The sequence below is a fragment of the Muscardinus avellanarius genome (genome assembly GCF_963383645.1).
Source record: "Muscardinus avellanarius genome assembly, chromosome: 3".
NCBI classification, from domain to species: domain Eukaryota; kingdom Metazoa; phylum Chordata; class Mammalia; order Rodentia; family Gliridae; genus Muscardinus; species Muscardinus avellanarius.
Window position 1 is genome coordinate 161,008,744 of NC_137788.1, and position 24,437 is coordinate 161,033,180.

At 46.8% G+C, this 24,437-nt stretch overlaps 1 protein-coding gene across 4 annotated transcripts in view; it reads left to right on the top strand.

Annotated features, from left to right (window-relative positions):
• TJP1 (tight junction protein 1) overlaps positions 1–18,685 on the top strand; it is a gene marked incomplete at both ends in the record, with an annotated part of 242,849 nt that extends 224,164 nt beyond the window's left edge. For 2 of the 4 annotated variants that reach the window (XM_080691058.1, XM_080691061.1), the window contains 11 exons: positions 3,619–3,969; positions 4,303–4,542; positions 5,170–6,036; positions 6,188–6,285; positions 8,186–8,410; positions 11,181–11,231; positions 12,304–12,470; positions 13,739–14,213; positions 15,718–15,935; positions 17,312–17,455; positions 18,591–18,685. In XM_080691058.1, coding sequence (XP_080547184.1) covers positions 3,619–3,969; positions 4,303–4,542; positions 5,170–6,036; positions 6,188–6,285; positions 8,186–8,410; positions 11,181–11,231; positions 12,304–12,470; positions 13,739–14,213; positions 15,718–15,935; positions 17,312–17,455; positions 18,591–18,685 — 2,931 coding nt within the window. The remainder of the gene's footprint in view (positions 1–3,618; positions 3,970–4,302; positions 4,543–5,169; positions 6,037–6,187; positions 6,286–8,185; positions 8,411–11,180; positions 11,232–12,303; positions 12,471–13,738; positions 14,214–15,717; positions 15,936–17,311; positions 17,456–18,590) is intronic. The other 2 variants (XM_080691059.1, XM_080691060.1) reach the window with 2 other exon arrangements.
• Positions 18,686–24,437: the final 5,752 nt, after the last annotated feature.

Here is a 24,437-nt window from a genome sequence, read left to right on the forward strand (position 1 = left end):
TTTCTTTTTGGATCCAGATCCTAGAGTCATTTTGGAAAAGTTAGCTTCTGTGCTTTTATCATTTGTATGTGCGGGTTACGAAAGTTGTTTTCATAAGTAAGAGATTTTTAAACTTCTGTCCCTCTTCAGTTACCACTCCAGTGGGATTCTTCCTTTATAAACATTCTCAGTAACAGAAAAGAACTATGACTGTAGCCCTGAGGAAAGGCACCTGTGGCCTGGCTTCCTCCTCTGAGGAGGAGAGGATTTGTTTGTTTGTTTTTGTGGGTCTGGGAATGGAACCCAGGGCATTCGACCTCTGAGCTACACCCCCTGCCCTTTTTTTTTTTTTTTTTTTTTTTGGTTGAACTGGGAGTGGAACCCAGAGGCTTTCTACCTCCAGGCCATACTCCCATTCCTATTTTATATTTTATTTGGAAGCAGGGTCTCACTAAGTTGCTGAGAAACTCACTAAATAGCTGAGGCTGGCCTCGAACCTGCGCGATCCTCCTGTCTCAGCCTCCCAAGAGTAGGGATTACAAGCGTGCGCCACCACGCCCGGCTACCCTGTCCTATTTTTTATTTTGAAACAGGGTCTCACTAAGTTGCAGAGGGCCTCACTAAGAAGCTGAGGCTGTCTGCGAACTGCAATCCTCTGGTCTCAGCCTCCCGAGTGCTGGGATGACAAGCGTGGGCCCCACTCTGGGCTAGGAGGGGAGGATTTGGACGGCCTTTGTGGGTGTTTCCCGAAGCGCCCATCCTGGCACTGGGGTCTGCAGTGCTCACCCATGAGGAGCACCGCAGTCGCCACCAGCGTATTGTGGGTTCTGAGGTGGCTTTTAATACAGACGCCACTTAGTTTACATATTTTCTCTCCTTTTTTGGTGGTACCGGGGATGGAACCCTTCTACCTCCGGGCTACACTCTCAGACCTATTTTATATTTTATTTGGAAACAGAGTCTCTTAAGCCAGCACGGCTGGCTTGGAACCTGCGCGATCCTCCTGTCTCCGCCTCCCAAGCGGGGGACCACGCCCGGCATATTTTCTCACATTTTTACCTTGGGGATCTTTCCCTACTCAGCACCTGATAACATTCTTACAGTGCTCTGGGAAGTATTTAAACAGAAAAGTAGATATTTTCTGGCTCTGGATTTTGATTTTAGATCCACCAAATGGCCAGCTTTAAAATGAACTATTTTCTGTTGTTAGTGTGGTTTTCTAGCAGTCTTTGATGGGAAAGGTGTGTTTGTTTTGTTTGGAGAGTTACTCGTGTTCTCAGAGCGCATCGTTGAAGGAACTTTGTTTTGAATGTCTTTTCACTGCCGTATTAAGTTTGGGCTGTTAGGGAAGAGTGAGGATACCTCTGGTTTTCGTATTTCCTTGTTGTTTTGGTTTCTGTTGTGTTTTGCCCCCGCATGGCCCCCACGTTCCCTGCCTGGCTGTTGGTGCATGCTGCATGCTCGGGGCTGTGCGCCCTCGTCCAGAAACACAGGCCTCTGCAGAGGGGAGGCGGCACGGCGCTGCACCTGGCGCTGGGGCCGCCGCCCTCAGCTGTGGTGCCCTGTGGACGGAGCCAGGCTTACCTCATCCTGTACCACCCGCGAGGGATGGACTAGCAGAGGGGATCGGAAGACCACTCCGAGTAACTTCCATGTCAGCTCAGACACTCAGGAGCAAGTGAGGTGGAAGAGAGCCACTGCACCACCCCACAGCAACACCGAGTCGTTAACATTTACTCTCCCATGGCAGTTCTCATGCTCATCTTCTGTAACTACGTAGTTCGTTGGCACCCTCTCAGGTAGAATGTTAATAGTTCATACTAGTGAACTCTCGCAGTTAGCCTATACGTCTTTTCACACAACATACACATACCTACCTGAGAATTATATTTTTAAATCCACAAATCTTAATTTTCTATCATTTTTCTTTGTGGCATTTTGTACTTCCTTTTTTATTTTTGCTTGATTTTAAAATAAAGGTCTTTTATATGAGGAAAAATACATTATAGGATAGATGGATGCATTTCGTAAATCAGAAAGTGTTTACAACTCAAGTTTGATTTATCTTCCTGTCTTCTTCATTCAAGTTGATTTTCTCAGAACAGACAAATGATTAAAGTGAAGCCATTTCATTTCATATTGACTTTCCTGAACTATCTTGACTTAATTGCTAGGAAGAATTCCTTTTTGCAAAATAAGATACACTCTTGTATGTTCCCTACTAAAATCAAGAAAGGTCATCCTGAGGCCTTCTTAATGTGTAGACATACCAGTTGGTTCCTAGTTCAAAACAACCCGTGGTTCTTGCTCAGTCTGCATTTCCAGTCAGGTGGATGGGTGCATCCTAAGTAAGTGTCCTCAGGCCATAAAAGCCTCCCTGGCACAATAAAGACTAGAGCATAGAGCACGAGTACGTCTCCTCCATGGGCCCTGACAGCGTTAGAAGACGTGAGACTTGGGCCTGCGGTTCTGCTCTAACAGGGCAGAGCCTGGATGCTCTTTCCTTGGCCTGGCAGGTGCTCTGATGGAAATCAGCCACAGAGAGGCCTGGCTTGCCCTCGTCTTGTCGGCAAGGCAGTGCTCAGTGTACAGAGCCACGCTTGGGGTGTGCTGGAAAGCTCTGTCCATACGGCGGGGCTCCTGAGAGCGTGTTGGGCACAGAAGCTCTGCAGAGCCACACTGGCCTGCAAGGTGGAGCCGCGTGTCTTCTTGAGGAGAGGAGCTTTATGTTTGTCATTCAGTTGATGCTGAAATAGAAGAAGTGTTTTCTGATTTCTGGAACCCAGATCCTATGGTCTCTTGCCTATCCAGGCACAGTGTCTAGGCAAGATCTTCAGGGACTCTTCAGTTTAAACCAGGTTCTAGTCTCCAATTAGTGTCCAGTGACAGCCTGTTCATTGCAGCTGCGTAGTTCCCTAGCCATGGCTGGCTGGCTAGCTCCCGTCCTTCTTTCCTTTCACATTTCACTTCTTTGAGAAGCTGGTCAGTGTCGGCCAGTAGAGACCAGCTCAGGCCTTTGAGTACTTGCAGAACAGTAAAGCACCACTGTTTCCCTTCATCCCTCGGACTCTGCTTCTGTGAAAAGTCATTTTCAAGTGTCTTCTTCACTGAATGGACAGTTACCACAGAGGGCGGATTTTTTGTTGTGCTTCATAAAAGCCTTAAGGGCCAAACACCAACAAGTTGTTTCCTAAAGACCAGTGTGTCTTCTCTTCCTCAGCTTCAACTGCGGTTTGGTTTTGAAACTCCTCACGTACGCCGTTCTGTCCATGTGTCCTTGTTTGTGTGAGCTTGGTGTGATAGAATTCTCCCTCTTGGCTCTGCTCTGGGCCCAGAAGCTAGTGGCGGGGCTTTACAAACACGAGTAGGGCCAGACCCCTTCACTGTGCTCCGGCGGGCCCTGGAGCCCCGCTCTGTCCTTGCAGGCCAAGGGCACTCCATTCACCCTGGCCTGGACTCTGGGGTGCCCTGTGTGTCTGCATGTGTGCGTACAGTCTTCTTCACCTTTCCTCATCAGAAGCCTCAAGAAATAGATACGATTCTCCAGAGAAAATATCCTTTCCATCTCCCTTATAAAATAAAAGCCATCTCTTAAAGGCCTCCTGAATAAACTTTGTAACTTACTCTCATTTGACCCAGGCGGACGGCGCTGCAAGCGATGACCTTGATTTGCATGATGATCGCCTGTCCTACCTGTCAGCCCCAGGTAGCGAGTACTCAATGTATAGCACGGACAGTAGACACACTTCTGACTACGAAGACACAGATACGGAAGGCGGGGCCTACACTGACCAAGAACTAGATGAAACTCTTAATGATGAGGTGGGGACTCCACCGGAGTCTGCCATTACACGGTCCTCTGAGCCTGTCAGAGAGGACTCCTCTGGGATGCATCATGAAAACCAAACATATCCTCCTTTTTCACCACAAGCTCAGCCACAACCTATTCATAGAATAGGCTCCCCCGGACCTAAGCCGGCCTCTCAGCAGGTAAGCAGCAAGAGCTCGCCGTTCTGAGCTTAGAGGTGCGTTCCCAAGCTTAAGGCGCGTGATTGAGTTAAGAGCATATTTTGTCCTTTCTCCAGGTGAATACTTAATCTGTAATTTCAGTTTGAGAGTACCAAGGACTTAATTCTAAACTTTGTGTGTTCATTTGACACAGCAATATCCTGAGTTTTTCAAAAAGAATTTACTACATGAGATCGTAGTTTAACATTGCTGCTCAGCACACTTAAAATGTATGTCTGCCAATCACTATTAATTGAGTGGGAAGTTACCAGTAAACATGAACACTATATTTACAGTATTTTAAACACTTCACAGAAAGCAGAAGCCTCATCTCCAGTCCCTTACCTTTCGCCTGAAACAAACTCAGCACCATCAACCTCTGCAGTTAATCATAGCGTAACTCTCACTAATGTCAGACTGGAGGAGCCCGCCCCAGCTCCTTCCACCTCTTACTCACCACAAGCTGACTCTTTAAGAACACCAAGTACCGAGGCAGCCCACACAGTGCTCAGAGACCAAGAGCCGCCCTTGCCGCCGCATGCAGACCCAGCCAAGGTACCTGTGCTGAGCGCCGACCGACCTGCTCTCCATCGCCCTAGCACATGATCGTCCTGCTTCGCCCTTTCAGTTCTCCTTTCGCTTTTTTACTGTGGGCTTACACACTCTAGTGCTTTCAGATCAGTATAGATCATTTTGGTTCTGTAGTTTGCATGGCTTCCGGTGGTAGACTGATGATTTGAGAACAGGCTTTTTAGTTAAACTTTGTGCTTAATATTTTTATTAGTTTTATTTTTGGTTCACAGTATCCTCCAGAATTCCTTAATATGTAGTTGAGTCCCATCATAAACATTTTACGTTTATATTAATTGTGATGTCCATAAATTTTTTTTATGATTTTTATTTTCAGCGTCAAAATCAAGTAGAATCAACAGTTGAGTGCATTGATTTTTGGCTAAGTTTAATAATTTTCTTTAACTCACTTTTCATTTAGCACATGCTAAAATTTAAAAATCCCCCCCCCCTGCACTATAAACTTTGAGCTTTCACTTATACTGGCTTTCTCCACTAATCTTGTTTGTCCTGGTGATAAATGGTTAGAACGTACCATTTTCACATGTTAAATTCATAAAATAAACTAGAATAAAACAAGACTTTGTCCTTAAATGTGAAATTTTTGTACAGGTATATAGGAAGGATCTATATCCTGAGGAAATGATGAGACAGAATCATGTTTTGAAACAAGCAGCTGTTGGTCACCCCGGTCAGAGACCAGACAGAGATCCAAGTCTGACATACGAAGCCCAGCTTCCATATCTAGAGAAACAGGCCGGCCGGGCCCTTGAGCAGCCCGCGTACAGACACGACCCCTCGAGCTGTGCAGACCAGTTCTCCCGAAACTATGACCACCTCCTTCGATACGAAGATCGAATCCCCACGTACGAGGAGCAGTGGTCCTACTATGACGACAAGCAGTCCTATCCAGCCCGGCCTTTCGATAGTCAGCACCGAGATTTGGACTCCAGGCAGCATCCGGAGGAGCCCTCAGAACGGGCCTATTTTCCACGTTTTGAAGAGCCGACCCCTCTGTCTTACGACAGTAGACCACGCTATGAACAGATACCTAGAACCTCCACCCTCCGCCATGAAGAGCAGCCCGCTCTTGGCTATGACTCACATGGCAGATACAGAGCAGAAGCACAGCCCTATCTTCCAGCAGGTCCCAAGGCATCTGAGCCCAAGCAGTATTTTGACCAGTACCCACGAAGTTATGAGCAAGCTCCATCACAAGGGTTTACCTCCAAAGCAGGCCATTACGAAGCTCTCCATGGTGCTGCGGTCATCCCCCCTCTGATAGCGTCATCCCAGCATAAGCCCGAGCCTCTGCCTCCCACCAACAAGCCCCTGCCTCCACCCCCGGCTCCAGCGGAGGAAGAGGAGGACCCCGCGATGAAGCCGCAGTCTGTACTCACCAGAGTCAAGATGTTTGAAAACAAGAGATCAGTGTCGCTGGACAGCAGGAAGGATATGAACGACGCTGCCAGCTCTAAGGTACGGTCGCTGCGCCTCCTACGTGCCATCAGTGCACGGGCACAGGTGCGCAGAGCGTCCAGAGGGCCTTGTGGCTCTGTCCTCCTCCCCTGCGTGAAACCTGTATCATTAATCATCTGTTCCTTGGGCATCTTTGTCTATGTTTCTGCAGCCTCCGGAAGTAGCATCTAAGCCTGCAGGTGCCTCCATTCCTGGTCCTAAACCCACTCCTCAGAATCAGTTCAGCGAGCACGACAAAACTCTGTACAGGTGGGTACACCATGGTGCCCGTGGCCCGGAGCTGGCTTGTGACGGGCGAGAAGCCTTTGCCCGTGTTAGTAGAGGGAAGGCACGGAAAGGAGGAGAGGAGTGTGCTCTTCCTAAAATCAGTGGCCGGCCAAGGAAAAATAAAGAGCTTTGTATGCCTTCAGTAAGCAAGTATTGTGAAAGAGATCTTCTAGAACAGGATTAAGATAGGAATGCCAGCACTTTGGCATTCGTGCTCCACTGCAGACCGGCTGGCGTCGTGCAGTTAGCCACTCAGGAGCACGTGAGCGCTCTTGGCTGTGCTGGTGCTTGGCACGAGCATGCTGAGGAGTGCCGTCGTCTCTGCGTCTTGTTTTAGCTCTAGTTTTATTGTTACATTGTGGTTGTACATCATAGTGATCTTCGAACTCGAGACCAGCGTGCACACAGGTCTTAGTGTGATCCCTCAGGCCCCGCTGCCGCCCTCCCCGTGCACAGCGGGGAGGTTGCAGCGACACCGTCATCAGGGCCGGCGTAACGGGGACTGGCTCTTTCCCGAGTCCTTCCTCTTCCCGTCCCCACGTCCCCTTCCCCTCTCCACTGTCCTCCCAGTCCCTCCTCCATTATCGAACACCTTTTGGCTTCCTGTTTTCTCTAGCTTCCACATACGAGAGGACATTGGACGCTGACTCCCAAGACTGGCCGATCTCACTCAGCATAACATTCCCTAGTTCATCTCTTTTCCTGCACATGACATAAGTTTGCTGTTTTTTATGCTTTTAAAGAGAGGAGCTAAGGCTGAGTGGGGTTAAGTGACGGAGAGGTCGTATTAGAGTTGGGAGAAGGACCTGCCCACTGCTCCTGCCCTGTGCCCTGTCCTTTTATTTATTTATTTATTTTTGAGGTACTGGGAATGGGACCTGAGGGCATCCTACCTCTTAGCTACTCTCCCAGTGCTATTTTTTATTTTTTATTTTTATTTTTTATTTTTTATTTTTATTTTTTATTTTTATTTTTCATTTTTTTACAAACATGGTCTCACTGAGTTGTGAAGGTTCTTGCTAAGTAGCTGAGGCTGTCCACGAACCGCAATCCTCCGGTCTCAGCCTCCCGAATGCTGGGATTATAAGAGTGCGCCACCACGCGTAGCTGGCCCTGTACTCCTAACCAAGGCCTCACACCGCTAACAAGAGACGGCCTGAGTCTGAATATAGTCTTGGGCTGAACTAATGTTTCAAGCACTGCCTGTACCTTAGCACTAGCACTAAGGAGGAGCCAACATGCTGATTTGCTTAAGGACTGACTTTCTTCCCTATTGACTTGCTGTGTCTTGGATTTTGGACAGTAGGGTTGTTTGTTCATATCAGAATCATTTATTGATCCTGAATTAAAGTTCTTAAGCGTCCTTTTTAAAGTCTTTGTAATCTGTCATTTCTTGTTGCTGTCATTAGCATATGTACTTTAAACACTTTCTGACTATCTCAGTTACATTCCCCTTGCGCTTCCTAATTAGCTGCTTCCAGTCTGCTATTATCACTGAGCTTTGGGTTTGCTTTCTTTTTTTTTTTTTTTTTTTATTCTTTTGTGCATGTGTAATACTAGGCATTGAACCCAGGGGCTCACTGCCACTGATCTCCAGCCCCAGCCCTTTTAGTTTTTTACTTTGAGACAGGGCCTTTCTAAATTGCCAAGGCCGGCCTTGAACATATAATCCCCTGCCTCAGCCTCCCAAATAGCTAGGATCATAGGCGTGGGCCACCACATCTGGCCTGGACTATCCATTTTGACTGACTGTCCAGTTAAGTCCTGAATAATCATTGCATGGACTTCACAAAGAAAAGGTCTGGATGAGATTTATGTATTGCATTTTCTTTGTGAAGTTATGTCTGCAGAGCTCTTTCATTTGTCATTCATTGTACGTTAGGATCCCAGAGCCACAAAAACCTCAACAGAAGCCACCTGACGATATCGTCCGGTCAAATCACTACGACCCAGAGGAGGATGAGGAATATTACCGAAAACAGCTTTCGTACTTTGACCGAAGAAGTTTCGACAAGCCTTCTGCACACATTCCTGCCAGCCATCTCTCAGAGCCTGCCAAGCCAGCTCATTCTCAGAATCAACCAAATTTTTCTAGTTATCCTTCTAAGTAAGTCATCTCTCTGAAGGCTTAGCTTTTAAAAGTAAGATGAAATATAGCGGTTCAGTTGCATAAGTGGGAGTTATCCACATGACGCCCAGTATATTGTTAAGGAAAGTAGTTATGCGTAGTTCATGACTCCTTTAGGCTCCAGTAGCTTCACTCTGCACATAGAAAGTGCTGGATGTATTTGTTTTGGCTATTAACCAGATGTATAAAGTTGCATGAGAAAAGGTGCTAAAATCAGAGGGATTCTGGTGGAAGACAGAATGAACTGGCTTTGAAATGGAAACAGGAGGGGCGCACCAAGGCGCCATGCTGGGGAGTTTTGTGTTGTCCCTTTGGCCATGGCAAGAAAGCACTGTCTTTCCTTACTGTTGAAGCTTGAGGGGACTTAAGAGCTTCTCGTCTGTTTGTGGATGAGGAAGCCAAGGTCCGGTGAGGTGAGACCATAGGGCAGAGCTGGTGCTCTCCCACAGCCCTCGACTCTGCATGGGTTTTCCTCTTCACTCTGCACCCTTCTCTGGGGTTTTGTGTTGGCGTGCTTTTCTTTTTGTGTTTATTTCTGACAATATTCCCCTGGTTGAAGCCTGACTGATAAGATTTTGGTACCAAGAATTTGTACCAAATAGGGTATGAACCCATCACATAGGCACCAGTAGGTTTAAGCCTCCACAAAACAAACGCACAGGAGTAAAAACAGAGGTGGACTCGTCATGAGGTCACTTATAGGTTTGGAGGCTCCGAGAGGAGGTGGCCTGGAAGGGAAGGTCTAGAGCTTCGGGGACACTGCCCTCAGGGGAAGTGCACAACTCTCACCGAGTGGGCCGGGCCCGCCCACCTCCCTCCTCTCCTCAGGGGAAGTGTACGGCCCTACGGCCCTCATCCAGTGGGCCGGGCCCACCCACCTCCTCTCCCTTTTGATGAGCTGGTCAGCATTGTGTTTGACCAACCCCTTTATGCTGTACCTGGAAGAGCATCTGATTGAATAACTGGGACTGTAGTTTGGCTCAAAGAAGTTGACACATCACAGTCATTCCATTTTCAGTTTCATGTTTAAGATTAAAAGCATCTAGGTTTTTACTTACTTAGATGTTTGGGATTATCTGAACCATACTATCATTTGTTACTTACCAATGTACAAAAATTCTTTTAGAATATACTCTAAAACCTCTGACATTAAAAGCTAATTTTAGTTATCTCAGGTTTTTTTCTGAGAAGTGAAGACTTGAAATATTTCTCTACTGCCATCTTTATGTCTACAGAAGAAATCTGTTTATGAGAACTCTAAGCACAGGCTTCGATGCCACACTCCTCTCCCCTTGCACCACTCTGGAGAGATGTTCAGTGGTATCAGGGCCCACCTGGGCTCACCCCTGGTAAGGTAGGGACATGTCCTGTAGTAGTCATTTTTTATGTACACCATGAGAGACATTCATTCTTGTCTGAGAAGGGCCTAGGGTGTAGTTTAAAAAGATAGTTTATTTATCATTTTACCTACTTGTTAAGATGCAGCCTCAAAAGAATGCATTTAGGTCTAAGAAGTAAATAAAATGTTTTACCAGGGAATCAAGGGACTGAACCCAGGGGCACTCTACCAGTGAGCTACATCCAGGCCCTTTTATATTTCTTACTTTAAGACAGTCTTGCTAAGTTGACAAGGCTGTCCTCAAACTCGGGGTCCTCCTGCCTGAGCTTTCGAGTCACTGGGATTATAGGCACAGTCATCCTTGCCTGGCTGAAAGGCATTTTTGATTTTGTATTACTTAAGCTTTCTAGAAAGAAAACCTAATGGCTTATTTGTGACAATAACTTTCAGATAGGGCCTAGAACACTGCCTAATGCACAGTGGGGACTCATTATTCTTAAGTCGGTGAGGCTCTGCACGGCACAGTGTATGAGGTGCACCAGCAGTGTTATCTGGCCCAGGGTTTATTGTCTTTGAAAGAACCAGATAACACCCATTTTGCTTTTTAAGACCCAAGTGTAAGAGATTGACTGCAGGTTCTGTTTTGTGATGTTAGATGAGGCCATGAGGCCAAGCAAGGCAGCTCTGCACGAAGCCGCGCCACTGCAGGCCTCGCTACCGTGGAGATTGCCGCGGTCTCGTCAGGAGGGCTGTATGCTCTCATGGTCCAAGTTCAGGGGCAGCGTGTTCCAGCTGCCGATGCATCAGGCTACACCTGGGGATGGGATAATTACCATGTTGTATCGCTCTTTCCTGTCTTAGGCTGTTTCTTTTGCCCATCCTTTCCTTTCTTTTATTAGTACATTTCACTCTCACTGATTCAGAACGTGCTGAGGATTCCTAATTACTGCTCCTTGGTTTGCTTCTTTTCACTCCTTGCTTCTGGGGTTTTTTCCCCCTAGCATGGTGCTAGGAATCAAACCCAGGTCCTGGTGTGCTAGCCAGTGTTCTACCACTGAGCCAAGCCCAGCCTGGTTCATTCCCCACTGACCCTTAGCAACTGCAGTGAAGGGAGAGAGGTTGAAGAAGAGTGGAGCTCAGAAACACCGAGTGCTGTGCACGGGCAAGCCTCGCCAAGGGCGGGCGGGCGGGCGGGCGGGCAGCAGGGAGGGGACTGTGTTTTAATGTACTGGTAATTTCCTTAACTAAATGACAGTTAGTGATAATGTGCTTTTGTGAACCAAAATACGCTGAAAGGATGGGTGTGGGTTGACATATTTAAGCGACACTTGGTTCCATTTGCTGCGATGTTCTAGTTAGATTGACCGTTTTCTTTCATTTTTCTGTTGCGCTTGCTTCGCCATCACCTAGATTTCTTGGCTCTTACACTAGCTATGACTACTTGAAAAGGAGCGTCAAGTGGTAAGACTGGCGTCGCTGTGAGGCTGTGTGCGGCGTCCCTCACCCTGGCACCAGCTTTATGTGCACCCTCAGAGCCCAGTGTCCATCTTGAAATGCTTAGCGTACACGCATGAAGGCAGAGTTGTAAAGCTAATCACGAGGCTGCACTTCTCCAACCAAAGCCTCCCTCAAGACTGAACGTGCCTTCCAGATGTCATGTTGTTGTTCGTGCACATAAAGCCAGTGCAGCTTGGCACTCTGCAGTAAGGTTTAGATGGCAATGTTGCAATTATGGGTCTATTTACAAGATTTTTTTGTTGAATCTTAAAGTGTTATATAACTAACAATTGGCAATCTGCAAAAAATTAGGAAACATGTCACAATTTGACTTAAATCAGCTTTTTAAAATAAAGCAGTATCTGCTGCTCTAACAGCCATTAGACAACAACAAGATGACCTGGTAAGTCAAGGGCAGACTTTAAAGTTCTGGAACACAGCTATGCCCGTCATGACTTCCTGTCAGTGGCTGCTCTCACAACAGCAAAGCTGAATGGTGTGACAGAGGCCACATGCTCCACAGAGGCAAAAGCATCTACTTAGCTGGTCCTTCAGTGGAAAGGCCTGCCTGCCGGCCTTTGGTTTATGATGTCATTCTTAATGATGACCTAAATATGTCAGACACCCAGGCTTTTTACTGTAGGTACAAAATCAAAAGTAGGTCTAAGGAAGATTTATGCCAAGATATATTTTTCAAAATATTTGCAACACTTCCTTAAGCCTACCAACCATTACTATTTTTGTAAGTACCACAAATATTGAAAAGTATACCCAAAATTTCATCCGCCTTTGGTTGCTATCTTCTGAATGTTTTACTAATATTCTTAAAGTATCTATGCTGTCTTGATATTTTTTTGTGCTGAGGAATGGTTGGATTTGTTTGTTTATTTTAGTAAAGTAGCTGCCCATGCTCATGAGAAAAAGTAGAATTTCCTTTTTTTTTTAAGTCAGGGCACTGGATAGTTAGAAGAATGAGCGCTTGTGTTGTAAGCGAGTCCATATTCAGGTGTTGGTGTTTTCTTCATTTTTCTAACAGGGGAAAACCTGAAGCCGATGCTGTGGATAGATCATTCGGCGACAAGCGCTACGACCCAGTCCAGGCCACCCCCCCGCCCCCGCCTCTGCCCTCCCAGTACAGCCAGCCGGCTCAGCCCGCCGCCGGCCTGGCTCTCCACGGACTCGCCAAGGGAGTGCACGCCGAAGGTAGGAGGACGCTTAGGAGTTGCCGTTACCTCTGTAACATAGTGGTTCTTAGGAAAGTCTTACTTTTTTTAATCTGAGTGGTTTTTATGTAAAAACACATCCTTGAAAACCTTTGGGCTGGAAACACTAAAAGCCAAGGCTTCTGGTAAGATGAGCCTTCGACTCCTCGGCTCCTTTCTCTTCCTGTGGTAGTACTGTCTGGCGCTCCTTCCCAGGGAGTTTGTGTTAGTAGTGTTGTTGTTTGACTTTGGAGTCGAGGCCGCGCTTCTTAATGACAGGGACAGGGCACTTGTCCTCACTTTGTTTCCTCGGGTGCGGGTAAAGCTTTGGTTTTACTTCTTCCCTAATTTTATGGAGTTGAGTTGGTATGTTTTTATGTTGCCTCCGCAGGCATGGATTTTCCTGTTCTTCGTCTTCGCAACACTTGGCATTTTTTGACTTCTCAGTTTTGCCATTCTAATGGGTGTGAAATGGTGCTTAATGCTTTCTGCTTATATTTTGTTTTACATCTTTTTTAATTAATGGGTTGAGTATCTTGCGTACAGATCCTAGGCATTCTAGTCTTTACTTCTGCTTTTTGCTCATTTTTCTATATAAGGCTAAGGTTGTCTTGTTCTGTGTAGGTTTTGGATGCCAATTCTTTATCAGTTATACATTTTATAACTATCTGCTTCCAGTGTGTGACATCTTTTAACTTTGACTGTAGTGAATTGTTCAATACTGAACCTTTTTTTTTTTTTTTTGCAAAACCGGGGATGGAATCCAGGGACATTCTACCTCTTGAGCTACACTCCAATCCTATCTTTTATTCTTTATTTTGAAACAAGTTCTCGCTAAGTTGCAGAGGGCCTCAGTAAGTAGATGAGACGCTGTCCGCGAACCTGCGATCCCCATGTCTGAGCCTTTCCAGTACTGGGATTACAAGCACGCGCCACCAAGCCTGGCTAGCTTTTAACATAATCAGTTTGTCATTCTGTTGCTAAGCTGTGATGAATACTGGAGAGGGTTACTCAGATTCCAGTCTCTAGAGAACGGAGCTCTCACTGCTTGACCCTGAAGCCAGTCTGCGGGTACACGGACCACCACACGTATCTCTCAGCATCACACAGTCCCTGGAGTTCAAGAGCCACCTCTGGCCTTGCCACCCATACCTAGACTTTTATCCAGCACCCGGACAAGTCAAGCCAGAAAAGACTCGGAGAGGCTATTAACACTTCTTTCAGGAAAATTTTAAATACATGTGTTTTGCCTACATTTTTGTGTTTCAGGTAACTCAGCATCATTGGATTTTCAGAATTCTTTAGTGTCCAAACCAGACCCACCTCCATCTCAAAATAAACCAACCTTCAGACCACCAAACCGAGAAGACACTACTCAGGCTGCTTTCTATCCCCAGAAGAGTTTTTCAGATAAACCTCCAGTTAATGGAGCGGAACAGACTCAGAAAACGGTCACTCCAGCATACAGTCGATTCACACCAAAACCCTACACCAGTGCCGCCCGACCCTTCGAACGCAAGTTTGAAAGTCCAAAATTCAACCACAATCTCCTGCCAAGTGAAACTGTACATAAACCCGATTTGTCTTCAAAAACTCCCACTTCTCCAAAGACTCTTCTGAAATCACACAGTTTAGCACAGCCGCCTGAGTTTGACAGTGGAGTTGAAACCTTCTCCATCCATGCAGATAAGCCTAAATATCAAATCAATCACATCAGCACGGTGCCCAAAGCTATTCCTGTGAGGTAAGACACTTAATTGCCTTTGTTTAAGATGTTAGCTGTGTGATTTGTCTCTGCGTTTGTCGTTTCTGTAATCTGGAACTTGAAATGGCTGCTCATTTTGACTCTCCCTGTAAACTAAATGGCGGGGTTACAGTGAATGGCGTTGTGTGTTGATTGGTCCCCCAGGAGGCACAAAGCAGTGAGAAAGCTGTAGAGCTAATCATCACCCGTGGCCAGGAGGTATTGTCATCCCTGTGTTACTGAGGCAGGAGACAGAGAGCCTGCCAAGGCCACAGCGCGAGGCCCAGCGGGTTCTGACCCGGCCCAGCCTGCTCGTGGCTTCCTCTCACTGGCTGACTCCACTGGTGACGCACGTTTGAAGAGCCTCAGAAACACCTGCTCCTCATCCACTCTTTGCTCAACAAGGATGATGAAAAGGAGCAGAGTCGTGGTGACCTTTCTGAGAAGTGGGGAGTGGGATGCTGAGCACACAAAATGAATAGCCCCCAGAGCGGCTGTTACTGAGCCGTGGACGGGCCCGTCTGGCCACGTACCGCTCAGCCTCCTAAGTCCAGTGACATTCGCTAGGCACCCGTGGAGCGGAAGTACGGGTAGGCAGAAGCAGGGCAGGAGGGTGCAGTGTGCGCCCAGAGACGCCACGTCTGACGCAGCTTCCTGACTGGGCCACGGGGTCCTGCTGGGCCGGGGTGCAGAGCGTCTGTGCCGCGGGTCATGGGCTCTCCACCCTCGAGTTATGCACAGGAGTCTGTTCCTGACAGGCCATCCCCTCTCCCCGGCATGACGTGCCGCTCCGCTCTTCCTACTTCATGTTGTTGGTCCTTTTTTTCTGCTCTCCTCATGAGTCCTGGCTCAAAACCTTCCTTCAGGCAATCTCGATGGCCTCCGTTTTTGAAGCAGCCACTGGCAGTGCACCCCCTCTGCCTTTGGTACTCCCTCGTCCTCAGTTATTACTGTCCTGTCATAGCTGACTGGGATGTGCCCGTGTCAGAGTCTGTGCACCCTGGAGCCTGGAAGCCTGGCCTTTGCAGCATGGGTCTTTTTGGACCTGAGGGAAGGCTAAGGAAGGCCCATGTGTATGCACACTTAAAGTCGTGCGTGACCCTGACACAGGCTCAGATGTCCTCAGTTGTGAGACACAGAAGATGTAATTGTATCACTGAGAAGGAAAAACAAATGCTACTGTTTAAACTGACCGGTCCACGGGTGCTGCAGTGTTCTTAAAAGCCATGAGAGGGGTAACCAAGGTTCTCGTTTCTGCACATTCAAACCGCAGAGTTGGTAGTGGCATTAACTTAACCAGTTACCTTCAGAAAGGCAGTCAGTGTCTTCAGAAAGAATGTTTAATTACCCCTGCAGTAAAATCACTCACTAAAAATGTACCTTACTAAGGTAACTCCTTGATTGTATGAGAAAATAAAATGAAACCACCTCTTACAAGAGCAATAAAGGGAAAGTTTCTGTATGTCATTAAGAAGTTACTTATTAGCCACTTCTGAACTCTCAGTCCTTCAGCTGTGGAAGAAGACGAAGACGAAGATGGTCATACTGTGGTAGCCACGGCCCGAGGCATTTTCAGCAGCAACGGTGGGGTGCTGAGTTCGATAGAAACGGGAGTTAGCATAATTATCCCACAAGGAGCCATTCCTGAAGGAATTGAGCAGGAAATCTATTTCAAGGTCTGCCGAGACAACAGCATCCTCCCACCATTAGATAAAGAGAAAGGTAAAAAAAACTTTTTTTCCTTTCTTTTTTTTTCTCTTTTGCTTAGCTTCAGTGACTCACTAGTTGCCCAGTGTGCACCTCAAAGCGTACGGTGCCTGCCAGGGGGAGAAGCCAGCAGCCAGCGTCTCTCCTGCACCCCGCTCGCCGGCCCGCCCTGAGCTCTGGAGGCAGGCCACAGCAAGCTCGGGCACCTTCCCCGGGGCCTGCTCTTTGCGGTGAGGGCCACTGGGCGTCCCTCACACACTGACCACCAGTGGCCTTGGCGGGCCTCACCGCATGAGTCGAGGGCGAGGTGGGCAGCACCGGCCCTGAAAGGCTCCACCTCGCCAGCCATCTTGCAGAGCAAGGCCAGCCTCCTGGGGCCAGCACGCCTTGCTCATCGCCCCAGAAGCCTGCAGTGAAGGCGCCCAGCAGGGGCGTGGCTCCAGGGCCTGGAGATTTTGAGGAGCCAGAGCGGGCTTGATAGGAGCGGCCACGGCTGCTTGAGCCCTCTGCAGAGCACTGCTTCCTCAGTACAGCAGCCCTCGCTGCTCCCACCTGACTTGGTGTTCTGATGTTAGGATATCTTGTCTTCAAAACCGAGAGGACTGTGTGGCCCTGTATGAGTCCTGAAAACCAAGTCTGTAGTAAACGTTTAAAAATAAAAAGAAGTATCATTTGTGAAAAGCACATTTGAATGTCTTATTCAATAGACATGCCAATAACCATGTGTCTGGTACCTACTGTACTCAATTACAGGTCTATTGAATAAGACATTCAAATGTGCTAAAAAATGTGAAATAACACTTTCAGAGATTTAGTATATTGAGTATGTATTGAAATAATAATGTTTTGATTATATTGAGTTAGTTAAATATTAAAGTTGATGTCACTTTTATTTACTTTTTAATGTGACTACTAGAACTTTGGGGGGCTTTTGGTACTAATAATGTTTTGGTTATATTGAGTTAGTTAAAGTTGATATCACTTTTTTTTTAACTTTCTAATGTGATGACTAGAATTTTTACTTTTTGGCACTACAGATTTAACGCGGAGACGTGCTCCCTCTGGGCTGTGCCCTAACCCTGTTGTAGTTTCACTTTGAAACGGCTCTCTGGAGTTGCTGAGGGCCATGCCACGTCACCGCGGCTGCTCAAGCCTGTGCTCCTCCGCATAGCCTCCCAGGCACGGGAGCGCGGGTGTGTGCCACCATGCCTGGCTTGCTACTAGACAATTCTAAGTCACGATTTGGGGCTTTTATTACATTTTTCTTGGTCAGTACTGCTATAGAGAACTAACCCATTTGACTTTCAAGCATCTAATTAGAAGGGGTGAAAAAAACTGAGTCTAGAAGGAAGACTGCCATCTCACTCCCACCCATCCCCTCTCCACTCCAGGTGAGACTCTGCTGAGTCCCTTAGTGATGTGTGGGCCCCATGGCCTCAAGTTCCTGAAGCCCGTGGAGCTGCGCCTACCACACTGTGCGTCCATGACTCCTGACGGTTGGTCTTTTGCTCTAAAATCATCCGACTCCTCGTCGGGTATGCTTCTTCCTCTGTCCTCTGGGGCTTGGGGACTGTCATTGATTGATGCCTGGGCTGCGGACACTCCCGCGCTGTGGTTAGCGGATCTCCAGCTCTGCTTCTGTGGTCTCTAGGAATCACCAGGGTGTGCAGTGTATTTGTAGTGTGCACATTGTGAACTTGCAGAAAGGTGGAGATGTATTCTGCCTTCTAAAAATTGATGATTTGGCCAAAGGTTGACTCTTTCTTCATGTTGATGTTCAACAAAATTATTTGGTCTGTCAAATTTTCAGGATGCAATGCTGGGATTACAAGTGTGCACCATCACATCTGGCAACGTATTCAAATTTAACACAGAAAAGTATGATGTTTTCAATGTAACACAACTTATGTTCCATCACAGTAACCTGAGAGCATTGAAAATAACAAATGTGGAAACCACTTATACTTAATAAGATATTTGGGAAAAGATCACTTATATAAGAACTAGCTAGTTATTTCAAGGATCCCATCCTAGACTGGCTCCCAGGGAAATCAGATCCCATGCTACGACCTAACTTTCAGAATACACACTCTAAATGCAGTTTGGTAATTCACTAATTCAAACGAGGCTAATAAAACAACTCTCAGTGGAGTCTCTCAAAAAACAGTGAGAGGCAGGGCTGGGCGGCTCTGGCGGCTCTTGCGGGGCTTATGGGGTTTGTTTTGTGAGAAAGGAGGGTCGTCGGGAACTAGATCGTGCAGAACTTCTGGGGTTTCATTTGTTGTTCTGTAGTTGAACATAACGGATGTGTTCTCACACTCAGCTCCAGTGGGTGATCATATAATTATTGTCCAAACTTTTAAAGTGAAAGAAAGATGTTATGATAATTATGTAAACTCAGGCAAACTGGGACTATATCTGGCTTATAGTTGCTCTAACTTTTACTTTTTTAAAAAACAAAAGGCCAGTGAGCTTGATAACATAGTAAGAGAGACATCTGACACGACCTCAGATCATATGCAGCAGCAAGTCTGTGCTACCCATGACAGAAGTGTCCTGTGCTAAAGAGATGGTGTTTAAGTGTGGGTGTTTGCATTGGCCCCGTAGTTGTGAATCATGGCCGGCAGTGGCACCAGCTGTGGATGACGTTTCCTTCTTTTTGTCTCGTAGGTGACCCTAAAACCTGGCAGAACAAGTGTCTTCCTGGAGATCCCAATTACCTTGTGGGAGCAAACTGTGTTTCCGTCCTCATTGACCACTTCTAACTGATGAAATGCAGGCGCTTGGTTAAATACTGTGAAGCTGGGTTAACTTGCTGACTCTGAATGGAAGCACTCTGTCAAGTGTTACACTTTTCTTAGCATTGATCCGACAGTGCGTTCGTGTTGAGCATTCGTTGGAGCAGACGAGGATGAGCGGGCGCTCCTGGACCGCTGTTGGAAGCGCGCTGCAGACTGCTTGTATTGGTGATCTGATGGCGTTGCCCAGAGCTTCAAAGATATTTTGCTTTGTAATGATTTTTGTACTTTTTTATGGTCACTGCTTAACTTCACATACTGATTTCCGTTAAATACCAGCCAGTCAATGGGGATGCATTTGAGTTCTGTTCTTTCCAAAGTACACTGTTTCAGACTTTATTATGGCCTCGGCCTAGCGTACACATTTTATTTTATTATGCATGAGGTAATATGCACACATTTTTTAAATGCACCTGGAATATATAACCAGTGTAGTGGATTTAACAGAAATGTACAGCAGGGGAATTTATAACTTTCGGGAGGGGGAGGGTCAAATGAAGACAATTACTTCTTGTATATGAGAACACTTTTTCTTAGGGACGGACACCAAAGCGTGTGCGGCTGGCTCCGTGGCCTCTTTGGCTCTTAGGTCAACCACATCACGACAGACACACTAGCCAGCAGGAATGCCTTACCCTGCGTCTTTCATTTCTACATCATTCTCCCTGCGCGTTACCAAGTTTTTATGGCTTTTGTGCACATCTAGATAACTATGTCATGAGAAAGATCAAGTAAATTGTGGATTTGGTGGTTTCAGAAATGTGTGATCACCCAGCAGAAAATGATGGTGTGATTTGGGGGTTTTCTCTCTCCCTCCCTCCCTCCCTCCCTCCCTTCCTCCCTCTCTCCTCCCTCCCCTCTCCTCTCCTCTCCTCTCCTCTCCTCTCCTCTCCTCTCCTCTCCTCTTCTCTTCTCTCTCTCTCTCTCTCTCTCTCTCTCTCTCTCTCTCTCTCTCTCACACACACACACACACACACACGGGGCAGTAGTTTTTTTTCTTTTCTTTTTGGCTATGCATTTGAAAACTTTGATGTTCTAAGGATGCCTGTACATATCGCGTACATACCACTTTTGTTCTTGGTTTGTAAATTAACTTTTATAAACTTTACCTTTTTTATACATAAACAAAACCAAGTTTCTAAAGGCTACCTTTGTATTCTCCTGTACCTCTTGAGCCTTGAACTTTGACCTCTGCAGCAATAAAGCAGCATTTGTATGACACACAAGGTCATTTTTTAAAGAAAAGGATGCACAGAGTTGTTACATTTCTACGTGCTGCATTTAAAAGATACACTTACTCAGAATTCTCTAGTTTGATTAAATTCTTGCAAAGTATCCCTGCTGTAATTTGTGATACAATGCCGTGCCCTAAAGTGTATTTTTTTACTAATAGACAATTTATTATGGCACATCAGCACGATTTCTGTTGAGATAATACACCACTACATTCTGTTAATCATTAGGTGTGACTGAATTTCTTTTGCGGTTATTAAAAATCTCAAATTTCTAAATCTGCAGAATAAAACTTTTTAAAATAAAGTGTGTGTGTGGTCTGTTTGCCTAGTTTCTAGTCTCATGCAGCCTCACGGTCCTGTGCTCAAATCCTGCACACGAATCCTTGTCACCCAGCCTCGTCTCCCACGCCGCCTCGGATCTGGAGCCAGACACGCAGTTGTTCGTGGTCCCCTGGGCCGCACTCGCCAGGGTCGCTAGGTCGAAGCCAGGGAGCAGCGGAGCAGAGCTGCCTGCGGGCAGCTCACGTTCTGTCCAGTGTGCCTGTGTGTGTTCGCTCATTAGAACTGATTTGGATTTGGTTTTGTTCCCAGAAAACATAACACAGGCATTTTATCACTGCGTGGGGGAAGAAAATGTCTTTTAATGGCTCTAATTATTCCATTGTGGTTACCATATTTATTTCACCGCCATCCCTACTGACATTTCAGTTGCTGCTGTAGTGTTTTAGTGAACATTTTGTAGGTTCAGTCCCTCTCTATGGAAGTTTTTTTTAAAGTATAACTTAGATACAGTAAGCTACCCTTTTGAAAGTATGGTTCATCAAATTTTGACAAATGTACTATCCTCACATTACCAGTTAATAATATACAGAATGGTTCGGTCAGCCCCTAGTAATCAGTGTCTTACGTTTCTATGATTTTGCCTTTTTGAGGGTATGCTGTCAATGGAAGTATATAATGTGTGACCTTGGAGTCTGGCTTCTCTCAAATTGGGACGTGGCTAAGATGCGCAAATGATTTAGATAGCAGTTCACTTTTAGTTCTGAATAGCATTCTGATGTGGGGTGTTAGAGTTTATCCAGTCCCCAGTTGAACTTTGGGTTTGTTTCCAGGTTTGGGAGATTATGCATAAAGCTGCTATAAACGTTTGCATAGAGATTTTTGTGCCAACATGAGTTTCCATTTCACTGCACGTGGAGTAGGGTAACAGGTTCATGTGGGAAGTGGACATTAACTGCTGGCACTGCTCGCCTGCCTTTCCCAGTGACTGCTGTCTCGCATCCCGCCACGCCCAGGCTCACCTACTGTTGCTGATGTTAGTTCTTGACTTGGTCATTTTGACGATGGCCCGTCTCAGTGTGGTTTTGATTTCCATATCTAATGCCTCACCGTCGAGTGTCTTAACTCATTCTTTTGGTATTGTCTCTTCAGATCTATCCCATTTTTTTAAATCGGGTTGTTTACTTACTGAGTTTTGAGAGATCTTCATATGTTCTAGATGCAAATTCATGGTACACTGTGATTTGCAGATATTTTCTCAGTCTGTTCATCTTAAGAGTGCCTTTCAAAGCGTGGGCATTACTAATGTTGGTGAAGTCTGGTTTATCCCTTTGTTCTTTCATAGATTATGTTTTTGGTATCATACCTAAGGCAATCTTAGCATAAAACATTAAGTTTGGGGATTTTTTTTAGGTTTTACACTTATGTTTGTGCTTCTTTTGATTTAATTTCATATAAACTGAGGTGTGTTGAATCTCACGTAATAGTCTGTTCTGTTTGATGCATCCTCACTGTAAGCACTGACCCTCATATGTAAGACTTAAACAAGATATTGGGCTTTCATATGCTAACTTGCCGAGAAGAACCTAAGGTGGCGGGTCGCAAGTGTTAAACCTCCCTGCCTTTACTACCTACCTTATGGCGTGTCCGGGTTTTTGTATTTACTGCTTTTCCGTGTCAACAGGAATAAGGAAGTCTGTTCTCTCGGGCCATTTTCCCACAGCAGTAGGCAAAGTAACTCGTGGCCAGGTGCCAAGGCCGGAAGCTGGCTTTGGTCCTTTTCCGGCACTGCCGAAGTGCTAATAGAAAGCTTAGCACGTGGTCCGGTGTTCCTGGAGCAGGGTGCGCCTCCTCTTGACCTCTCAGCAGCTCTTCCCTGGGTGCAGGGCACAGGAGGCTCCACGCAGTGGAGGTGGACACAGGTCTGGGTACGGTGACTGGAATCTAGACACGGGTGCAGGGTGTGGGGCAGACAGGCGAGGCGCCCAGGCAGGCCTGCCTTGACTCCCAGTCAGAACCTGCTTTCTCAATAGGCAAGTTAGCGTGTTGTCTGTTTAATCACACAAAGCAAATCACAGGCCCACGCACCCAAGTCCCTCACGTAGGCTGCTGGGCAGTTCCACGGTGTAAAGGCCACAGACAAGCTTCCGGGAGGGCCGGGGGCTGCCAAGAGCCACTTGAATGTGTCAACTTTTATGAAACAATATCGTCATAATAAATTTGGTCACAGTAAAACTCAATTGCCTTAAAAAAAAAAAAAAAAAACACACTCAGTACTCTAGTGTCTTTTTCCTTCCAAACCACTTGACTGCAGAGGAGCTATTAACCCAAGGTAGTGTTTAGTGTTTTGGAAGTGTTAAGAACTTGGGGAACATCTCCAAAACTAAAATGGATAAAACCTTAACCGCTTGTATTCCATTCCTATTTTGTAGAAAGTGAAGGTGATACGGTGACCTTCATGGAGCTTGTCCCTCCAGGTGACAGGCGGTCACTCAGGTCAGCCAGAAGTGGAGACAGGAGCCACCCAGGACCGACGCTGCAGCGCTGGGTGAGCCTACCATGCGTCGACAGCCCTGCGCCACGGAGGCCGCCTTGGCTGTGTCCCTAGAGTCTAGGGGACCACGTGCCTGGGAACTATAACGTGATATCTGTTAGGCCAAGATTCCTGCCTGCCGGGCCAGCCGTGCAGGGAAGTGTGTGTGTCCTGGTACACCCGAGAATGGCAGCCATTCCCATGCAGGGTTGTGCTGGTGCTGGGCTTGGTGGTCATAGTTATTTGTGCTGGGATGTGGGGGTCATAAGTGGATTTAAAGGCATGGAGAAATAGATCCTTATTTGTTTGTTTATTCATTTATTTATTTATTTACTGGTGGAGCTGGGGGTAGAACCCAGGGCATTCTTCCTCTGGGTTATACTCCCAGACCTTTTATAATTTATTTGGAAACAGGGTCTAAGTTGCTGAGAGCCTCACTAAGAAGCTGAGGCTGCCTTCAAACCTGCGTGATCCTCTAGTCTCAGCCTCCCCGGCACGGGGATTACAAGTGTGCACCACCACACCCAGCTAGATCCTTTTTTAACCCATAAAAAGAGAGGACACTGCCGGGCATGGTGGCGCACGCTTATAATCCCCGCGCTTGGGAGGTGGAGACAGGAGGATTGCGCAGGTTCAAATCCAGCCGCGCTGGCTTAAGAGACCCTGTTTCTAAATAATAAAGTATAAAAATAGGTCTGGGAGTGTAGCCTGGAGGTAGAAGGGTTTCCAGGAACCCCAGTACCCCCCCAAAAAAAGAAGGAGACAAGGTTGAAGTTGACAGCAGTGAGTGTCAGCACGGGCACTCTCAGGAGACAGGCCTCCGGACATCCTCAGTGTAGTGGGGGACAGCCAGCGGATAAGTGAGGCCCAGGAGGAAGGGCAGGGGGTCCCGAGGAGCTTCGGCTTTGCACCCACCAGGCAGCCATGAGTTTTGGTGGGAACAGAGGGTTTCCAAACCATGGAAGCCCAAGTGTTTGCAAGCAAAGTTGAGTCTCTCCACAGTTAGCCTGGGAGAGGACCTGTGTCGGGCAGCAATCCTTGGGGCTCATCTGTTTCCTGATAGGTCCAGGGAGGGGTTGGAAGCCTCATTGTTAGGATCCAGTGCTGCTTACCTGGGTGATAGGCTTTCTTTCTTTTTTTTTTTAAGTTTTCAAATATTCAAATAAACATAGTTGGAGCCTGAGGAACTTCTCCCCAATTTTAACAGCCATTGACAGGTCACGTTTGTGACATCGCTTAAACTGCAGGTTTTTTGAGGGAGCTTCACAGACATGGGTCCTTTGTTCTTCAATTGTGGGTACTGGGAATCAAATCCAGGGCCTTTTAAAACTCTTAGCTAGATCCCAGCCTATTTTAGTTTTTATCCTGAAATGGGGTTTCTCAAAGTTGCTGAATCTGTTCCCAGCCTCCAGGTACTAGGAGGTGTGCGCTACCACGCCGGGCATTTGGGGTCCTTTAGAAACACCTTTTGCCCTCCTAGGGCAGAGGACCCGGAAGGCACAGCACAGATTCCAAGGCAAGGGGGCAGAGGATCTCTACTGCCTTGATGACTCTCCAGGAAAGAGTGAAGGGATGGGCACGGAGAAGGCTGTCACTAGAGCTGGTCTTTACCAGGAGCCTGGTCTCCACTAAGCCCAAAATAACTCCGTGTCCACCACCCAAGCAGCAGGGG